This window comes from Gamsiella multidivaricata (genome assembly GCF_025024155.1).
Source record: "Gamsiella multidivaricata strain RSA 2152 chromosome Unknown BC939scaffold_86, whole genome shotgun sequence".
Lineage (NCBI taxonomy): Eukaryota > Fungi > Mortierellomycota > Mortierellomycetes > Mortierellales > Mortierellaceae > Gamsiella > Gamsiella multidivaricata.
The window spans coordinates 1-17,452 of NW_026251794.1; the positions used below are offsets into that span (position 1 = coordinate 1).

Sequence of the window (17,452 nt, forward strand, 5' to 3'; positions counted from 1 at the left end):
AAAGTATACTCTAGGTGACTTATCCGATTCTCCTTCAATCCATACAGTCTCCGGATTTGATAAGGTCGCCATGCAAAAAGCCTGTATGCGATCCCGTGTATATTGGCTTCAACCTCCTCGTCGTAGGGATGGACTCATTTCCCTCTGGGGGGAGGGACAGAAGATGGGCGCAAAAAGGACGTCGTCGCCCTGAGGAGAGGGGTCGGAAAAATAGGTGCAAAAGGGACGTTGCTGTTAGTTCACGCGTTCAGGGTCTTCTCTATCGTCCGACATGTTTGAAATAAAAAGATGCCAAAAAAAGTGCCATAGACGAAGCGTAGGGGAAAATAGGGTTTCTGATGATTAACGTGATGAGGATGATGGTCGCTCTAATTGTGGCCTTCATTCCTACACATGGCAATGGGTAGGCGCGTGGGCGCATGGGCATGGTTGCTTCTTTTTTTCGTGCGTGGAACCGACCATCATTGGACGACTGAATTGAAAATTGAGTATTATAAAACTATAAGGGTGCGAGGACTCTATGCTGCATTTTTTTTTCACATCATCACAAAGGTAATGTATTGCTTGCCAGATGTCTTCGTAGGAGTGTCTTTGTGCCTACACCCTTTGTTCTGTCCCCTTCCTCCCACACCCATTCGGTTTCTATTTTCATACCCCTGTTTCTACGTATCTTACAGTCAAACAATGATTGCGGTCAGCCTGGCCCTCTCAGGACAGAATGCCTCAGGAAAAGATTGCGGTCGTGGGCCAGGATTGTCTTGCAAGCACGCCGTATATCTAATCGATAGTCTTTAAACAATAATTGCGGTTAGCCTGGTCCCTCTCAGCTTGAACTGGGGGTAAGATTGCGGTCGTGGACCAGGATTGTTGCTCCCGCTCTAGATATACCCTTCTCGCGCCATTGAATACAAAATGTCTCGTTGAACATGATTTCCTAATTTTTTTCTTTTGAGTTTTTTTTTTGCTTTCCATCGGGTTCTTACCGCGGCGTTTCCATCCAAAGACGAGTCAAAACGGAAGGCCTCAAAAAATAAAGCACAATGTCTATGTTTAAAACACAGGTGGCATTGTTCAACATGTAGTTTTCATAAGTAGACTGCGAGCACAACCGGAAACGTCAGACCAACTGACGGGGAGGAGGGAGGTGACTGTTACATGTAACATGTACATCTGAACTAGTGACCTGTGCTTACTTTTGTGAATCAAGTCGCGGCCCTCGAGTCCTGAACTGGTATATCGCAGTGATCAACCTCGCCCGTGCCAGCCCGCATGGGGCAGGTGAGCAAAGACCATGTGAATTTTCCTTTAAGGGAAGGAAAGGGCAGCACAGCGAAAGACAGTTACTGCGAAATGATACCTGGGCAACGGGTTGGCCAGAAAAATAGAGTAATAAGAGCCCTGCTGTTTAAAAAGCCCTCTGTTGTCGATTTCTTGAAATCGATCCGCGAGCCTAGGAAAGATATTACTTAGGCCATAGGCTCGACTTTCAGGCTAAACGAGTTGCATGGACTTCCTGCGGGAAATGACTTGCATGCTCAAAAAAGACTAGCAACCCAGGTTTTCGAGCAGATTCTCCCTTTAAATCCATTCTCGGTACCACCTCTCCTTCAATTGTCTCCATATTCCATCTCATTTTTCTGCATCGAGGCACACTTAAACGAATATTTGCTTTGTTTGTTCGTTCTTTATTGTATTTTTTTTTGTCGGTAACCTAATGATCCATTATGTTCAATATGTGCAATCCTTCCATGTCCAGGCCCAGCCTGCGTTTGCTTTACTTGGCTACCGCCTTTGTCTTGGTTTTCTTGGGTGTTGTGGTTACTTCGGCCTCTGTCGTATCAGCCTTCCTCTTCTGTAAATGCAACGGAAAGAAAAGATAGGAAAAAAAAATAAGATACGTGAGTCGGTTTGGTTTCAGGCATTCGCGACCAGTATATGCTAGATCAATGCAAGTGCTTGTTACCTTGCTTGCGGCGGCAGTGGGTTTGGCAGCAGCTTCCTTCTTGCCCTTTGGCGCCTTGGCCTCCTTTGCATCCTTTGCATCCTTACTCTTTTTGGTCTCCTTGGTCTCCTTAGTCTCCTTGGTTCCCTTGGTGACCTTGGGCGCAGCCTCACTTGGAGTAGCCGTCTTCTTACCAGCCTTCTTCTCCTTGGGAGCAGCAGCGGGGGCAGCCGTCGTCTCCGTTTTTGCCTCGTCAGAATCATCAGCCAACTCATCGACCTCCTGTCGTTACGGAGAAAGTATTAGCATTAGCCAACTTCATAAAGAATAGAGATACTAAACCAACTCTATGCATTTGGCGAAAGGTTTCTTACCTTGCTCTCTATGGGCTTGGTCTTGGGAGCAGCGTTCTTCGCGGCCTTAGGCTTGGCATCGCCCTTGGATTCCTTGGAGGCAGAGGCTTCCTTCTTCTCCTTCTTTTCCTTGGGCGTTGATTTCTCCTTCGCATCCTGTTTCTTGGTCGTTGTTAATGTCTCTACCTTCTCCTCTTTTGGTGCCTTCTCTTTGGGTACCTTCTCAGCCGCTTCCACCTTCTCCTTAGTAGCCTTGATCTTCTTTTCAACTGCAGATCCCTTGTCCTCTGAAGTTGTAGTCTTGGCTGTTTTAACCTTGGGTGTCTTAGAAGTCTTCGCTTCTGCGACAGTGGCGGCTCTCTTCTTCTTCTCCTTTGGCTCCTTCTCCTCAGCAGCCTTAGCAGGCTTCTCTTTCTTGGCATTGGCTTTGACTTTGGTTTCTTTTGCGCCCGCGCTCTCCTTCTCAACCCTCTTTGTTTCCCTGGCTTTCTTCTTCGCCTCCTTGATGGCCTCCTCCCTCTTCTTCTCATTCTTTGCATTCTCTACATCGGCCTTCGTCTGGTACTCGGTCTTCTCAGATTCCTTGACAGCTTCCCACTTGTCGACCAGCTTCTTGTAAATGTCTGCACGCGAAGCATCTGGATGTGCCTCCTTGATCGTCTTTTGGTGTTCTTTGACGTACATATCGAATGCGGATCGAACCTTCAGCACCTTGGCGGGATCGGTGCTCGACTTTTTGGGATTTGTGTTCTTTTTGGCTTCGGCATTCTTTTGCGCCAGCAGCTTCTTGGCCTCGGCCTTCTTCTTCTTGAGAGCTGCGGCCTTCTCGGCTTTAACTGCCAGTTTGGCCTTCTTGAGCTCGAGCTTCTTAGCTTTCCTCTCCTTAGCCTCCAGTGCAATCTAGAGATAATGGAAAGACAGTTTATAATGAGTATTGTATTCATTGGATTGTGATGAAAGATGTCTGTGCCGGTTCCATTTAATACCTTTTGTACACGAGGTACAAGTCCAGAATCTTCAGGTTTCTTCAAGAACACCATCAAACGCTCAATCACCGCATCCTATAATGATGGAAAATGAGAACAAAGGCACGACAAATCATGATCAGAAAGCAACCTCAGACCAGTGAACAAATATACGAGTACTGTCAATCATGCCTTGTCCCCTCGCCAACGGTACCTTGTCGCCGCCAGTCTCAAGGTTGAAGATATCGATGAGCTCGCGAAGACCATTGACTGTCCACTTTCCAAGTTTCTCTTCTGCGGCCTCTTCTTCTTTCTATGTGCGCGAGTTTACAACGACAAGGATACAAGGCTATGTCAGAGCATGAAACAATAATTCAGGACCGCAAATAGCGTCGCATTTAGAATTCACACTAGAGCATGCACGTTTCTACATACTTCTGTCATGTCAGCAAATCCATTGAACTCGCGCAGATTAGCCTTAAGGGTCTTGGGAACGCCGTTCTTGCCGAACAAAAAGCGATGGAGTCCACGAGCCGTCTCATCGATCGCCTTCAATCTGTCCAAGTTGGCACTCACTAGGTAGGCCAAAAGGGAAAATGATATGTGGACGTCAGGAAGACATTCAATTGAAAAGCGAAACGTTCGAACGTCATGACACCAGCGTAAACATCGACAGGGTGTAGTGATTACCTGTTAGGATCTCACCGAGCTTGATACCTTTGCCCTGAATCCAACAAGGAAGTGTAAATAAATAAATAAGTATAGATATAAAATGTAAAATATAAAATATAAAAAAAAACCCCGCATCAAGACATGTTTTATCAGTGCAAAAGCGACCCAAAGGCGAGTAAAAGTGTTCTTGAAAAACTTACCTCGGGAATAACAATGGGTTTTTCGACTCTCTCGGTGGTAGGGACAGCGAAACGTTCGACTTTTTTGCGCTCGCGAGGTCCAGTGACGGGAACTGGATGTTTATTGAATTTTTTTTTTCAATAGAGTGCGACACATGCGTTAATCGGATTTGTTTGTGTAAGTGCGCACAGGTGTTTTGGCAAGGCTCTTCCTGAGAATATAGAAATAAAAGCCGAACGCGTATTTGTTTGATAGAAGCGGTATTGCATAGCAGCCGAAAGATGTGTGTGTACATGTGTTGCTGAGTTCCCTCCTTGCCCTTTAAGGAGAAGGAAAGGGATGGCGGTCATAAAGAAAGCAAAGAAGACAGGGGGGAAGAGAGAAAGAGTTGCTGTTGGTGTGTGCACTTACGAGGCACAACAGGGTCGCGAGGGATATAGACTTCAGAGTCAGACGAATCAGCCGAGTCGGACATGGTTGTGCTGTGCTGTGCTGTGTGTTGTATAGCAGTGGTGGTGGTAGTTGATGAGTAGTTGAGTTGGAGCGTGCAAAAGTCCAATGGGCTGATGGTGGCAATGGACAGAGGTGTTTGGGGGGGAGAGGGTGATGTGAAAAAAGTGGAGGAAAGGAGTGAAAAAATCGATTTTTGCGGTTTTCGCGTTTTTCAGCAAATTTTTATTTTTTTGGTCGAAAAGTAAAAAAAATTCGTAAAATTTTTTTGGAGACGCGTCGCGTTTGAATCGATCATGCAACCATCGGGTCGTTTGTCGTTTGTCGATTGTCGCCAAGGCCTGTATATGTTTGCATATGCAAAAGAGCTGCTAGCCCATTATACATCATGTATCATCATAACTCCCTGAGATCCTGGTCTATAACCATATCCCACTAAAGCGTGGAATCCTCGGGGGAATGTGGACCATGTCTTTTCAGGTAACGCGACTCAGACAAGATCTCCCTTATCTCTGGATTCATTTAAAGAAAATGGACCTCCGACCGACTATCACTCGTTGTTGCTCACAAAGTTCATTCCGTAGTGCGGCACACAGCGACTGCGACTATCAATAGCACCAAAAATAAATTCCTTCGCACACACCATTGGCTATTTTTGACATTTAGGGATGGTACCCTAAATATGTATTCTCATCACTGGCCTATTCAAAGTGAACCGACTAACGCTTCAGCAAAGCCAGGGGCTGCATGACACACAGCACACCTGCTGTTGATCAAGAGACACGACTGCAGGGTTGAAAGTACCAGGTAGAACACAACAAATCTTACGACAGACAACGGAAAGGACGAGAACACCATAATGAAAGCAGCGACCCGTCGATATTCAAGAACGAAATCGAGAGACATAACCACTTCATGTGAGTGAACACCACAGAGCTAGACTCTGAAGATGATATTGGCCGTAAAAAAATGGAATTATCTATTTAACAACCCGGGTTGTCGCTCTTATTTGGCAACCCCTGCACAAATCCCATGTAAAACAAGACTCGTATCATTTGCGAATTTCAAGTCGAAACAACGCGGCGAGAGGTTGAGAACCATTCCTTCCTCCACCTGGCACCCCATGCAACCTTTTGCGACCTTGGGAGAAGCCTTCTTCATGACGGAAAACAGGGTTCTATCGATGACGAAATGGGAAACCAGTTACATTGTGGAGTCCTTTAAGAGACAGATGACGATCTAGCTTAAAGAGCCGGGGCCATGTACCATAAGGACTACTGGCATAATCGACATTTAAAAACGTTGGCCTTACATGGAGTTAGTATAGGGGTTGCCAAATAGATTGTCCCTAAAAAAATAATCTAAGAAGTTGATAAAAGATGAAAGTGCCGGGACTCGAACCCGGTTCTCAGGCTTGGAAGGCCGGAATGATACCCATATACTACACTTTCAAAGTGAGTGTGTGTTTGTACTCGGACTTGAACCGAGGACCGTCTGTGTGTTAGACAGACGTGATAACCAACTACACCATACAAACTTGCTGTTCTTATAAAGGCTTTGAACATAAAATCTTTATTTCTCAATTTAAAAGCCTATATTCTATAAGTGCATTATTCTCTATATGCATGCTATATTATGCCCAGGCGAGGAAGAGGAGAGGTTGTGCTCATGGGGATTTATGTTAATAAAAAAAAAAAAAAAAAAAAAGCGAGGAAGAGGAGAGGTGCATGTCGGAGGAGAAGAAGGACAAAGGAAAGCAACCTGCGAACGGCACCTCGCGCGAGGACTTTGACCCAACAGAAATATTTTTCTCACAAACAAACACACACACAGTTGCTGCCTTGTCTCTCATCACGTGGCCAACGGGGCCCGCCCAACCTCAGGCGCCCAGTACTGCGGACAATGGGGTACAAGTTGTTCCCAGCCTCGCTGCAATTGCTACCAGCAGAGATGCTGCACTCTCTCGCCTCGCAGACAGGTGTGCATTGAAAATCAAGGGCGCCCATGCTGCATACAATACCGAAAGCGCCGCCATCACCAGCGATTTACAACAAAAGGTCAACAGCGTGCACCGTGCTTCGCGCGCCAATCACAGGCGATACGAGATAGCCAGCCGTACCTCTGTCCGCAGCCTTTCACCACTCTTGGATCTTAACAGCGCGCAGTATCACACCGTCCTGGCTCGCCTACGAGGACGCGCACAGGCTGCCTTAGACTCTGCTGCTCGGCGCAGAAAAGCACTTTTGCAAGACATCAACTCACAACGCGCACGTGCATCGCAAGCGATACATGCCCAGTACGGTGCCCAGCAGGCACGGGAGCGCCGACGCCTGCGTAACAGCGAACGTCGACTACAGCGTCAACAACAACGAGAGTTGCGTCTACTGCCTCAACGCCAAACGTATCCATTGCTGCCTGTACACCAGCTGTCTGAGGAGGTGGGCACATTATATCCAGACAGAACCACAATTGGACCAGTCAGCTTATCACACGCTGAGGCAGTTGCTGTGTCACAGCTGCGAGAATCTCCTGTCGACAACACAGCACCGCGAGTCATCTCCTCCGATGGCTCTTTGATTAACACTGGTCAAGAAGACGTAGCCATGGCCTTTGGGGTCGTTGATCGATCGCAGCCCGTGGTCAGGTGTGTGCAGGGCCGCACAGACGGGTACGCTTCTTCAGCAAAAGCAGAACTCATGGGTCTCCTAGCTGCCATCCTATCTGCACCACCAGACCAAAACATTATTGTGGAGCTCGACAACCAAGCGGTCGTGCAACAATACCAGCAGCTTGTGCGTTCCCGTGCGGACACGTTACCTCGTAAGCGGTTCCGTAGTACGTACTCTGGACACTGGGCAGCACTACACAAAATTGTCCAGGATCGGTCTGGGTCGGTGGAGGTGAGGTGGGTCCGTGGGCACAGCACCAACACTGGCAACAATATTGCAGACACTGTGGCGACAGCCGCCGTCCGAGTCGAGTCAATGCCCTGGTCGGTTGATTTAAGCGAGCAGCAAGACATCCGCTTTTTTGCACATTGCCACGATCATCTTGTGGAACATGATCTGCGGCAGCTACTCAAGCAGCAGACGACAATCAGGCGTCATCAGGCCTGGACAACCCAACGTCGTGTCAAGAGAGCGATACCAGATCTTGCCGACGTGGAGTGGCGGTCCACCCTTGCCCATGTCCACGACAAGCGCTCTGTGCACACGTTCTTCAGCAGTGCTGCTGATACGTCCCAGAGGACACATCATATTAAGAAGCTGCATGGTATGCTGCCTACCCTGAATACCATGAAGGCTCGCCACCCGAGTCTATATCCTGACCGTGTCTGCTGCGTCTGCGATGTTCAGGACGAGGACAACCATCACCTGTGGACGTGCAGTGCTACTAGAGATGTCCACAAGGCGATCTGGCGCGAAGGGCTACAGCAGATTGATAAGTGGGGACGAGCTGCAACGACCGCATACAACAAGAACAGCAAGAAGCAGCAAGAGCGTGATAGGATCCGCGCTGGAGCCGCCGCTGCTGCACCGAAACCCATTCGATGGGTTTGTCCTAACAACGAGACCCACATCCGAGGTCTATCCTGTATCGCCGGGACCCGATCAATGCTCAAAGGCGACGAGTATTATGACCGCTCTCCGGATCTGACCTGGAGCATCAGCGATTTATGCCGTGGCATCACACCAGTCAGCCTTATCAAGGAGTGGGGCAGTCTATTTACCTCGCCATCGTCGATTGCGCGCCAGGTCATTCACAAGTTCGTCGGCTTTATTGAGGAGAAAGCTACGGAGCTGATCTGGAAACCACGCTGCAAGGCCACCATTGCTCGAGAGCGAGAATGGGGGATCACAGCCAAGATGAAACGAACTCCATACAAGGGACCGAGAGGGGACTGGAGTGATGGGTATGGATACATTAGCGACGATGACCAATGTCCGTGTGGTGCATTACTCGCTGACCATGTAAACGGGAGCTGCCCTGGCCCCGTGCTTGACCCAGACGCAGCGGATCGGACGCTGCTGGATTGCCTGCAAGGGAGGAGGCGGTTGACAACCATGGAGGGGATGGGGAAGATACCCTTCTTATAACAAGGTGTTTTCAGCTTTTAACACACTGATGAGGTGTGGCAATTGTTGCGCAGGCCCTAGGGGCAGGCCCGGGGAATGTGACCTGTCAACTGGCGACTGTGGATCGGTTCCGCTTTGGTGGTGAGGACAGCGATAGTAGATCTTTGCTAGTTAGTCTGATAGATTCGCAGAGTCAATTGACTCGAGAGACAAGTTGTTATAAAAAAAAAAAAAAAAGCTATATTATGCCCTACCCCTTATTGCAAGGTTCTCAATTGTTCACTAGCCCTAACGATTGTCAGCGTCGTGCGCACAGGATCAAGAAGCTGCACGGAATGTTGCCGACGCTTGCGTACATGAAGCAGTGGCGGCCGGATTTGTATAGCACAGATACCTGCAGACTTTGTGAGGTGGACAAAGAGGACACGCAGCATCTATGGCGCTGCGAAATGACGATGCAGCAGCAGCTGGACGGTTGGCAGGAAGCAATCGAGAAGGTCAACACGGATGGACGTAGAGCATGGAACAAAGAGCGCAAGCTGTGGGAGACGAAGCAAAAGCAAGCCAAGGAGCGAGGACAAGCCGCGAGAGGACAGGGACCAAGCTTCACACAGGTGACAGACAAGGCCATTTGGACAGCACTCAAGGACAAAATCAAGGGAGCTTCGGTGATCCGGCAAGCAAGCAACACACTCGGCCGTGTGGAGGACGAGACAAGGGACAACGATCAAGGGGCCTGGACGGTTCAAGATTTGTACCACGGACTGACACCAGCGGCTCTCACCAAGGACTGGGAGAGCCTATTCAAGACGACCACCTCGATCGCGAGGTACATGGTCGGCCGATCGTCAAGGCCATCGAGGAATTCGGACGGACAGAAATCTGGAACAAAAGATGCAAAGTCACCGTCGACTGGGAAAGAGAAAATGGGATCACTACCATGAGCAAACGCGCCCGGGGACGCAACTGTGTTGGAGAGCACAGACGTAGTGGTAGTGGTTTTGTTGGATCCTCCAGGAGACAATGACGTGCATTGGATGTGAAAGAGATCGAGGAACGAGCGGACAAGCGAGTGCTGCAAAGCTGCATGCAGCAGGTGGAGCTAAACGTGATGGAACGCACCGGCAACTGTAAATTTTTGATGATTGAGGAACGCGGCTAAAGGATGACCTTCGCGCACAACAGGCCAAGTAGGGAGCAGGGCTCAGTCACCGACCCCAGCGGGGTCGAGTTACCACTCATGCTGACTGGGATTGTGAAGGGGATTGGAGCTGCGAGTGACCAGCAGCGGTGCGGCAAAAGCCGTTTATTAGAACATTGAGCGCCCTTTACTATGCCTCTAGCAATAGGATTCCCTAGTCTAGAGTCCCTCACTAATAAATCCCACATATCCTCGTGGGTTCTAGTTATCAAAAAAAAAAAAAAAAAAAAAATTATTGCAAGGTTCTCAATTGCATGCTCTCCTTGGATCGTACCTTACCTCGTTTACACTCCATCGTCCGCCTCTTTAGTGCTACTTCGCTTGCGCTGCATCTAACTTTCCTGGACTCGTTTGCCCTCATTCCGTCTCCCTTTTCTTTGTCGATATCTCTTGATATCTTTTTTTTCTTTATTTTTTTATTCACAAGAATCCATCTGTGCGCATAGACGCGTGGTCCGCGAAAGCCCCTTTGGAGCCGCATATGCCTTTCACACACAGCAGAGCTGTATCCCCTACCAACTATGTTTACTTGAGGTGTCTTGGTTTCATAACACAGATCGCATGGCATCTTGGTATCTTTTGTTCTATCTTCCACTGCGTCGAACCTTCGCGACAATGAGCTTGCAATAAATCCAGGCGCTCTCCTGATTGAGTAGTTGCTTCGCCTAGTTGGGTGTGCAGTTGCATTTGTACTAAGACCTCCTTGTATTTAGCATTAATTCCATTCAGTAACGATTAACCTGTACTTTTCCCTGCTGCCCTACTCGTCTTATTTCCTTACCTTATCTTCCTGCTTTCGCTACTCTGCTCCATCCCGTTTCGCCCGTGAAAGAAGCATACATCTTCTCGACCTCACGCGGCTAAGGCAGATCACCTGGATGTCGCTCTGAGTATTTTTTTTAGAGCTTCTGGGGATCGTCTGGGGGCCTTGAAAGGCTCCCGATGAACTACAGTACGAAACTCCCGATTTTTTTTTTTCAAGGCGTATTATGAAATAGAATAAGCCTTGAACAGCACTGGCATTACACCACTGTATTGCTGTGCTTGCGCGGTTTCACATGAGATTGTTGGAGTCAAGAGGAGCGCTGTTTTGCACGTTTTATTACCTGTCGCTAACAGCGTATTCTATGGCGCCCATACCGCCGCCGATGATAATGACGAGCGGTGCAGGAATATCTAAATACCCAGCTGCCACGAATGCCACGCTTGCAATCACAGCATGGTATCCACTGCTCCCGCCCATCGAATTTGTCTGTATCCATAGCAACCAGGTTGCCGAAAAGACCAAGCCCAGCGCACAAGCATTCACACCCCGGAACACCATCTTCACGGACTTGTGCTCACGAACAAACTGCCAGAATGGGATGATCGCGTTTTTGAGGATAAGACCTGGGAAGAAGATGGCCAGGTAACAAAGAATCGCACCTGCAACACCGTTCTTGCCTGCGTTAACCATTGCGACCGCACCAAGAAAGCACGCAAAGTTGAAGTTGGGCCCAGGAAGGGACTGGATCAGGGCCAGACCGACCAGGAACTGTTGATCCGTCATCCAGCCAGAGTCAACGGTGTAGGTCTTGAGAAGGGGGATAATCACAGGTCCGCCGCCAAAGATAATGGATCCAACAAAGTAAAAAGTTGAGACGATGTAAGCGTATTCTGCTCTCGGGGGGACAGAGATGAGAGCTCGGACGAGAACTGCCGCGATCAAAAGAGCGAGGAACACCAAGAAGAAGACGAACCCCAATTTCTTGGAGTATGAGAATGCCTTTCGCGTTGTGCTGTCCATCTACAAAGAAAACAAGAGAAGTTGAGTCCGATAGAACGAGCACACAAAAGTTGAAGCATGAGTTGTATTAACTCACGGCTGGATAGACCGTGCGCTTTACCTTGATATCATCCATGGGCTCCTCAGGGATAACAATCTCAGCCTTACTGCCTCGGTTTCGAATCGACCCCTCAGTACTCAAACGCTTCTCAGCGCTTGCCCCGCCCTGTTCTCCTTCCGTAGCAGCTGATTCTTCCTGAGACGATTCTGATTCCTTTGCTGCATTTCCCTTCTCCAAATCATTTCCTTGCAGCTCTTCCTTGCTCTCTTGGTGTTCTTTCCTCTTTTCCTTACAATTGTTTAAGAACGGTGTCCAGAAGCCATCATAGATGTAACTGACAATACCTCCAGCGATCATCATGACGGGAAGGAGCCATGGTGCCGTGTACAGGGCCGAAACACTTCCGGCCACAAGCGCCAAAATCCTGGTCAATTTGTCGGTTGCCAAGGCAGTCGACATTCTGTAGGCAGCCAAGGCAACAAGGCCAATGGCTGCAGTGGCCAAACCTTGCTCGAGACGTGTCGCCCAGAGAGGAATTTCGTCCTTGATACTGCCGATCAGAATACCAGACACTGTCATCACAATTGCGCCGGGAATGCTAAAGCAACAGAAGCAAATGAAGGGTCGATTGCTTGAATTGGCCCTTAAAAGAACGCGGTGATACATCTACAATCTTTAAAGTTACCTCCAAAGAAGAAAGGAGACAACTGAACACAAGAAACCAGATCGGACGAGCGACAGACTGAATGCAAGTTCTGTACTGGCCGGGCCAGGAAGCGCCTGACAGATAGCAAAGAGCTCTGTGAACTGCTCACTGGAGAGCCATTGGCGTTTGGCAACAATCTCATCATAGAGAATGGCGATATGAGCCGATGGTCCTCCGAAGGTGGTGTATCCGAATTTGAAATAGGTGTTGAAGGTTTCGACTAGTCGGTCCTTGAGCGGAGGAAGGTTGTAGGGATTGGCAGACGAGGAGGAGGGAGTTATTGCGAATGGTGAGGTTATAGTCATGGTGGGATGTGGATCCGTCTTTAACGAATCGCGTTTAGATTAGATTAGAGTAAGAATAAGGGTAAGAGGTGGCACTGAAGTAGGGTCCAGAAGAGTACATTAAAGTGATAGATAATAGGAGAAGAGGATCGAGAGGAGGAGATAGAGACGAAGGCAGAGGGGAGGCCAGTGGTAAAGAGACCAGGGAACAGAGAAAGGACTGGATGCAGAGAGAGGGTATGAAAAGAGGCAAGGAGGGTGGTGTGGGTGAGGAAGGAGGAAAGAAGGAAAGAGGAAAAGAAAGACGGGTGTTTGTGTGCACGAACGAAGGCCTAACAGGGACAAGGTTCATTCGGTCAAGGCCGAATAGAATCTTCGGGGCAGGGTCCTCTCCTTCCTTCCCGTCTTTCCGAGAAGTTTCCTGGTATTCATGTGCTACTGCAGCATTGACCGATGACGCATGCCGTTACCCACTCCTGGGCTCGGGGTCCGATATTTGCTCCGGGGGTTGCAGTTGAGACCAGAAGAGAGGTGCCTTGCCCTGAAGAGCGAGCTCCGAAGGTTGTCCGGGAACGAACCTTGTGGAGATGAAAAAGACGCCACCATCTGTTTATCGCACGCGAGGTTGCCACCAATTCAGGAACACCCTTCCTTCACCCCACCCAACCAGAACTAGGCTGTGGCCATCATCATGCAGGCACCAAACACTCATCCCTCCGACTCTTCTTCAGCCTTCGATGCAGAACGATCCAGACTCATCACCGACATCAAACTCGTAAGGCGACTCAACCCTTCCACATCCTCAGCCCAACACATGATCGTTCTTTGGATCACTAACAGGTACGCTCTATTCCTTTCTCATAGGAGATGAGCCAGGTCATCACCAATGTCACTATCCTCAACAGGAACCTCGAGACCATCATCACCATCGGACAGGAGTTCGAGCAGCTCGCTCAGCTCTGGAAGCACTTTCACGCGTCTACCTTCCAGCTGGCAGAGGACGATATCTACCAGAGTCAACAAGACGCGCAGTAAATACCTCAGAGCGCGCGTCATGTTATAGCACACATACACAAATTCAAGCGACATGGCAGACGAACCCACGGGAATGGAGCGCATATCAGGATCACCTGGGGGATAACAGGGTTATCAAAAGCAGGGATCACGCTTTGCATTGCCAAGGACATTTGTCTTGAGGCGAAGAAATCCGCCTGAGGCGTGCATGCAATCGGAATGTCCCTTTACTTGCAGCTTCATCAGTCCATCACCAGCACAGCACAGTCCGCACGACCAATGTCATTTAACAATTGAATAAACTATCGTTGGTAGGAGGATCATCACTGTTTCTATTGCGCCAGAAGATGGGCTATGGAGTCAAAGAAAAGGAGATACGCGTCAGTTCTGATGCCACTAGTTCCACCAATTCTGAGCACAAAAGACAACTTACATCGGACGGGTGCTGCTACTGACGCCAGGTCTGCAACAACCACCTCGTGCAACCTCCTCTGGAACTCGTATCTAATCTTCAGCTGCTTCTTCTCGCCCAGGCATGGATCATAAAAGCCTAAAATATGTGTCTTCAATTGCGAACAAACAGTTTGAAAATACGTGTCAGTCGACTTCCTTACAATCCCGCAGACCTATAAAGAGACAGCTGGTTTCATCAAAAGCGTACCTTGGAGTGGCCTCCTGGCATAGTCAGCTGCGAATTGTTCACAAGCGCCTGCACAGCAATCGTCACATCGGTTACCAAACCAAGTTCGGGCGCGGCGTTCAGATTTCCATAAACCGCCTCCACAATGACCAGACCATCTTTCTCCTGCTCCTGTCTCGTCTTACGCATGGTCGACTCCCTCAGCAGCTCAATAGCCTCCTCTGCCTCCTTCTTCTGCGCCGCAATAAACTCCGCATGAGCCTTTCGCAGCTCCTGGATCTTTTGCGCCCGCTCTCGACTCCTCTTGGGCTTGACATAGGCCACATCCAACGCGGTGACAGCACAGATAGGGGCCACAACTGCCCAGAAGGCCAGCTTCGGGTTGAACTGTGCAGACAGCACAATAGGAACCGTCACGCTCTGTCCCAGTCTCTTGACCCTATCACAAAAGATAAAATAACTCATATCAGATTGGACCCTTTGTTTGAGGAAAACGCACGGTAGCTTTTAAGCGACTTACTTGAAATTGAAGGCGACACCTCCCGAGAGTCCCACTTCGACTGCAAGTCCGATTTTGGTATGCTCCGTCACCTTACGATCGCCTCCAATACTGGCATTAATACCAGCTGTCGTTGACAAATTTCCACCGACCCGAACCTTGGTCGAACTATCCAGTGTCCAGGTATGATCCACAGACAGGTGGGATTGCATAATACCGGTCTGCACTTCCACCTGATAGGCTCTGTTCTCATCCTGCGAGCTCATACCTAGGGCGAGGGACGAAAAGTCGCGCCGTCTTTCAAAGACGGGCCCCCATGATCCGATCGCCCATTCTCCAGTACGGTAGGTCATGTATCCGGTTGCGCCCTTCGTAATCCTTCTGCCGAATGTCAGAACAAGAGGCGCAGGTCCCTGAAAGTTACGGACTTGAGCGGTTCCGGTAATGAATGACAGGGGATCAATAGAGTAGGTGCCCTTGAAGACACCGATCCTGGGATTGAGTAGCGACGATCCAAGCTATGAAGTGAATCGAATAAACAAGTTGAAAAGTCAACAATATGCATCCTGTACTGTACACTGCTTCACGGAAAATACACCTCAAGCGATTGGAGCCGTACCTCAACATTTAACTTTTCTGAAAAAGTGTGCCTGATTGTTCCAACAACGTTTCCGCCGCCCATACCAGACCTGGCTGTCATCTGTCCTCCCACAATGAGCTGAGTCCTGGGACCGAATTGCGTCTAGACAAGGTATCGCAAACATGTACATCCTTGAGGCTAGCATACATAGTTGCATTATCCAGTAGCATGGAACAGACCGAAGAAGCAATTCTGCGTACCTCGAACGAGTTCTTCATATAAAGCTGCATGATCTCTGTCCTCTTCAATGCGCTCAAGAACCCACCGCTGCTCCTCTTGGCATAGCTGGTGCCTCCAAAGGGTGACAGAGCCTCCTGATTGTTGAACACTCTGGTCGCATTGATGTTGATCGTGAAGTCGTTCTTCGATCGGATCAAACTCTCGAGCTCCATTTCTTTTTTCTCCCGCGCCAAGCGTGCATACTCCTCGCGCAGCTATTGGTCGTAAGGTCCATGCCAAAGCGTTAGGATTGAGTCAAAAATACGTCTCTTCGTTATTCAAGGGACCGCAGACTCACCTCTTGAGGAGTCTTGATCCTGTGGCCAACCTCCCATTTGGTATTTAGTCCTTCCTCACCATACTCGTCGTACGCAGTTCGCAGCTGAGGGTTGCTCAAGACTAGGGGTATCGTAAACGTAGGGTTGCACTTAAATCAGTCGTTGTCCCTTCCCATAAAGTGGTAGTTGAAAGGGGAGCTGTATATTACCTTCAAAGGCCTTGTTAATGACATGAAACTTTGTCTCTGCTGCTTGTTTCAATGCGGGATCACTATGCTTGTCCGGATGGAAGATCCTGCTCAAGCGCTTATACGAGTCCTTAATGTCGTCTTCCGAAGCCTGAATATGTCATATCGATACAGAAAAATGTCGTTCGTGAGAGACATGCCCATTGATGCTCAACGACTCTATCCACTTTGCTGTGTGCATGCACGTCTTACGGTTTTCGATAGGTTCAGGACGGCATAGTAATCCAGCTGTGGGGGTTTCATGTTCTCAAGGTCAACAAGATCATCCGTGTCATAATTGCCGCCTGTAGGATCCGAGGGCATCGCCCTGTCTTCATAAGGGTCGTCCATGGCTGTGGTCCAGTTTTCACAGCTTGCTGAATCCTGGTCCTGATGATGAACGAAAGAAAAATGCTATAATGTGGAGAACCGGACCCACGGATCGGACGGAACCTTCACTTTTCACAGGAACAATTTCCCTTTTTTGGACGGACGTAGCGCGTTTTTTTTTTCTGCTCCCATCACTTTTACCAACATGCAGACCTTGGAATCAACATCGTCTTCGACTCGACTTGCACGCAGGACACAGCGACCCAGCCCCACTTATGGCACCAATGACAAGAGGCAGGACTCGACTCAACACCAGCAGACCAGGAGTGCGACATACAACGGATCCTTGGCGCAAGAAAGCGCGGCCGAGAGTCTCGCTGAGCGAGTATACTCGTGGAGTATCAACGAGCTCGATTATCGACCCCACGGCAATGGCACAAAACCACGGAGCCAGGCGAGAACTCTACTTCACGTTGCGCACCCAAAAGATGAGGAAAAGTTCTGTCCGCAGGCTCTTGAAAGGTAAGGTTTCTAGTGTTTAAAATCCGCGTTGTTGCATCTCGCTTTCTCAGCGGGGCAGCGCATACCGTACTGACATGCGCGTCTATTTTTGAATGGATACTAGTCTCTGCAATGGACCCTGCGCACCGATGTTCAAGTACCTTATAGAGAATGTCAGATCTCGTTCGTAGGTGTCAATTGCAGCTGGAGGTGCTCAGACTCATGAACGATTTGATTCTGCTCATCTTCCTAATATGTGATCTTTGCTTTTTGCGAATAATGAAAGGGCGATCAACACATCCGATCGAGGCAAGTCAGATCGGACTCAAAGGATGGCGCGCCAGGGGACTCCAAGGCACGTAGAGCGACAGGTGAAATTGCTTCAATGCCGCGATCTCACTCTTGCTATCGTTCAAAAACGTAAGTCATAAGTTCTTGCCTGACAGACT

General features: G+C 49.0%; 4 protein-coding genes and 2 non-coding genes across 6 annotated transcripts; 1 reads left to right on the forward strand and 5 right to left on the reverse strand.

Moving 5' to 3' along the window:
• Positions 1-1,963: 1,963 nt before the first annotated feature.
• Positions 1,964-4,865, reverse strand: BC939DRAFT_464838 (uncharacterized protein). Its single transcript, XM_051557429.1, has 7 exons — positions 4,524-4,865; positions 4,133-4,224; positions 3,951-3,984; positions 3,696-3,835; positions 3,475-3,573; positions 3,282-3,356; positions 1,964-3,195 (listed from the first exon to the last, which is right to left on the reverse strand). The coding sequence occupies exons 1-7, from the start codon at positions 4,585-4,587 to the stop codon at positions 2,290-2,292; spliced, it is 1,410 nt and encodes a 469-aa protein (XP_051407796.1). The 5' UTR covers positions 4,588-4,865; the 3' UTR covers positions 1,964-2,289.
• A 1,077-nt stretch (positions 4,866-5,942) lies between these two features.
• Positions 5,943-6,013, reverse strand: BC939DRAFT_t166. Its single transcript has one exon. It is a non-coding gene; the product is annotated as a tRNA-Gly (tRNA).
• A 12-nt stretch (positions 6,014-6,025) lies between these two features.
• Positions 6,026-6,099, reverse strand: BC939DRAFT_t165. Its single transcript has one exon. It is a non-coding gene; the product is annotated as a tRNA-Val (tRNA).
• A 4,842-nt stretch (positions 6,100-10,941) lies between these two features.
• Positions 10,942-12,676, reverse strand: BC939DRAFT_485120 (chromate transporter-domain-containing protein; the record flags this gene model as incomplete). Its single annotated transcript, XM_051559288.1, has 3 exons — positions 10,942-11,625; positions 11,726-12,263; positions 12,351-12,676. The coding sequence occupies 3 exons, from the start codon at positions 12,674-12,676 to the stop codon at positions 10,942-10,944; spliced, it is 1,548 nt and encodes a 515-aa protein (XP_051407797.1).
• A 670-nt stretch (positions 12,677-13,346) lies between these two features.
• BC939DRAFT_507097 (DASH complex subunit Dad1-domain-containing protein) lies at positions 13,347-13,690 on the forward strand (the record flags this gene model as incomplete). Its single annotated transcript, XM_051560857.1, has 2 exons — positions 13,347-13,430; positions 13,520-13,690. 2 exons carry the CDS (start codon positions 13,347-13,349, stop codon positions 13,688-13,690), a joined length of 255 nt encoding a protein of 84 aa, XP_051407798.1.
• A 628-nt stretch (positions 13,691-14,318) lies between these two features.
• Positions 14,319-16,496, reverse strand: BC939DRAFT_402258 (uncharacterized protein; the record flags this gene model as incomplete). The annotated part of the gene is made up of 7 exons (XM_051552666.1): positions 14,319-14,748; positions 14,830-15,326; positions 15,428-15,550; positions 15,649-15,882; positions 15,966-16,066; positions 16,155-16,284; positions 16,386-16,496. 7 exons carry the CDS (start codon positions 16,494-16,496, stop codon positions 14,319-14,321), a joined length of 1,626 nt encoding a protein of 541 aa, XP_051407799.1.
• Between the last annotated feature and the right edge of the window lie 956 nt (positions 16,497-17,452).